We start from the raw sequence: 1,310 nt of genomic DNA on the forward strand, positions 1-1,310 counted from the left end.
GGTGCATGCATGTTTGTGTGTGCTTGGGGGTAGGGGTATCACACATGCAGGCACATGGACACAGGGGTGCCTGTTTGCAGCCCCACTGAGATGCCAGCTCCAGGGAATGAGGCCTGTTGTATCTGGTTGCTTCCACAGGCCCACAACTGCACCCGGAAGGATTTTGAGAAAATGTATCCTGCCTTTCCAAAGTTCTGTGCCATCCGAGAAAAGCTGGACCCCACTGGGATGTTTCTGAATGCATACCTGGAGAAGGTGTTCTACTGAAGCAAAGAGAAAACAAGTCGAGCCCACCCCATCCACCCCCAGAGCAACCCATGATGAGGCTAAAGGCTCAGTGTTCCACTTGCCTGATGGAAAACAGACCTTTCCCCCTATGCCCTCTGCTATAGAGCCCAAAGCTGCTCTGACCCGCAGCAATCGGCCTAGTTCTGGGCAGGACTCCTACCTCCTTTATCCTCACAGCAACCCTATGCAAGGAAAAGCACCCGAATCCCCATTTACATCTCTAGGTGGCACCCCCTTTTCCTGAGCCTACAATTACCACATCCTGTTTTCCCAGGAGATAGAGATGTCCCAAAATGTTATGTTTGTCTAGGAGCTCAAGGATTCAGTCGTTCACTGGCTCCACCTGCCAGCTGGATGTCTGTAGCTCCAGGGGTCCCCTCTCCCACCCTCTTAGGAAAGGGCCCCATTGGCATACGTTTGGGCACAGAAGTCTTGCATACTGTGCTCTGCTTCCTTTCACTCTTGGGGGGGGGCTTTCAAATGTTCAGGTGAGTGCCCCTCTGCCCTAGGACTGCCCTCACCCTGTCCATCTGACCTCCCATAACCTGACCTTCAGCGTGTCTATTTCAGGGGATGTTTGGGAAGTGGGACTCTCCTTGCCTTCTTTTTAATACGTGTAAAAAATTGATTCACCCTCTGATCACTCCTCTTTATCTCCAAGGTGATCCTTTGGAGCTCACAGATTCCCTGGCTTCCCTCCAGAGGTAACGGGTGTTGGACTTACCTGGAAAATATTCTTTACATACCTTTTGCTAACGTAGTTTCAATTCACCTCTGACCTACCGCCTATTCTTTCATGGATTATTCGCTGAACATCTACAAGGTGCCAAGTGCTTTGGGAAGTTAAAATAACCTTAAGACAGGTTTTTTTGTCTTACCATTGGCTCATATGAACCAACTCCTCAGGAAACTTATATTCTAATCATATATCTCATAAGAGGTTAATATCCAGAATATACAAATTCACTCAACAACAACAAAAACAGACACCCAATCAAAAACTGGGCAAAGGATTTGAATAG

The 1,310-nt window shown here is 48.3% G+C and overlaps 1 protein-coding gene across 1 annotated transcript in view; it reads left to right on the plus strand.

The window, feature by feature from the left end:
• LOC109379502 (L-gulonolactone oxidase) overlaps window positions 1-916 on the plus strand; it is a 53,861-nt gene extending 52,945 nt beyond the window's left edge. Inside the window, exon 9 of the mRNA XM_019636111.1 lies at window positions 51-916. Within this exon, the coding sequence (XP_019491656.1) occupies window positions 51-267 (217 nt within the window). The 3' untranslated portion in view covers window positions 268-916. The remainder of the gene's footprint in view (window positions 1-50) is intronic.
• Window positions 917-1,310: the final 394 nt, after the last annotated feature.

Source organism: Hipposideros armiger, unplaced genomic scaffold (genome assembly GCF_001890085.2).
Source record: "Hipposideros armiger isolate ML-2016 unplaced genomic scaffold, ASM189008v1 scaffold_27, whole genome shotgun sequence".
In the NCBI taxonomy this organism is placed as follows: domain Eukaryota; kingdom Metazoa; phylum Chordata; class Mammalia; order Chiroptera; family Hipposideridae; genus Hipposideros; species Hipposideros armiger.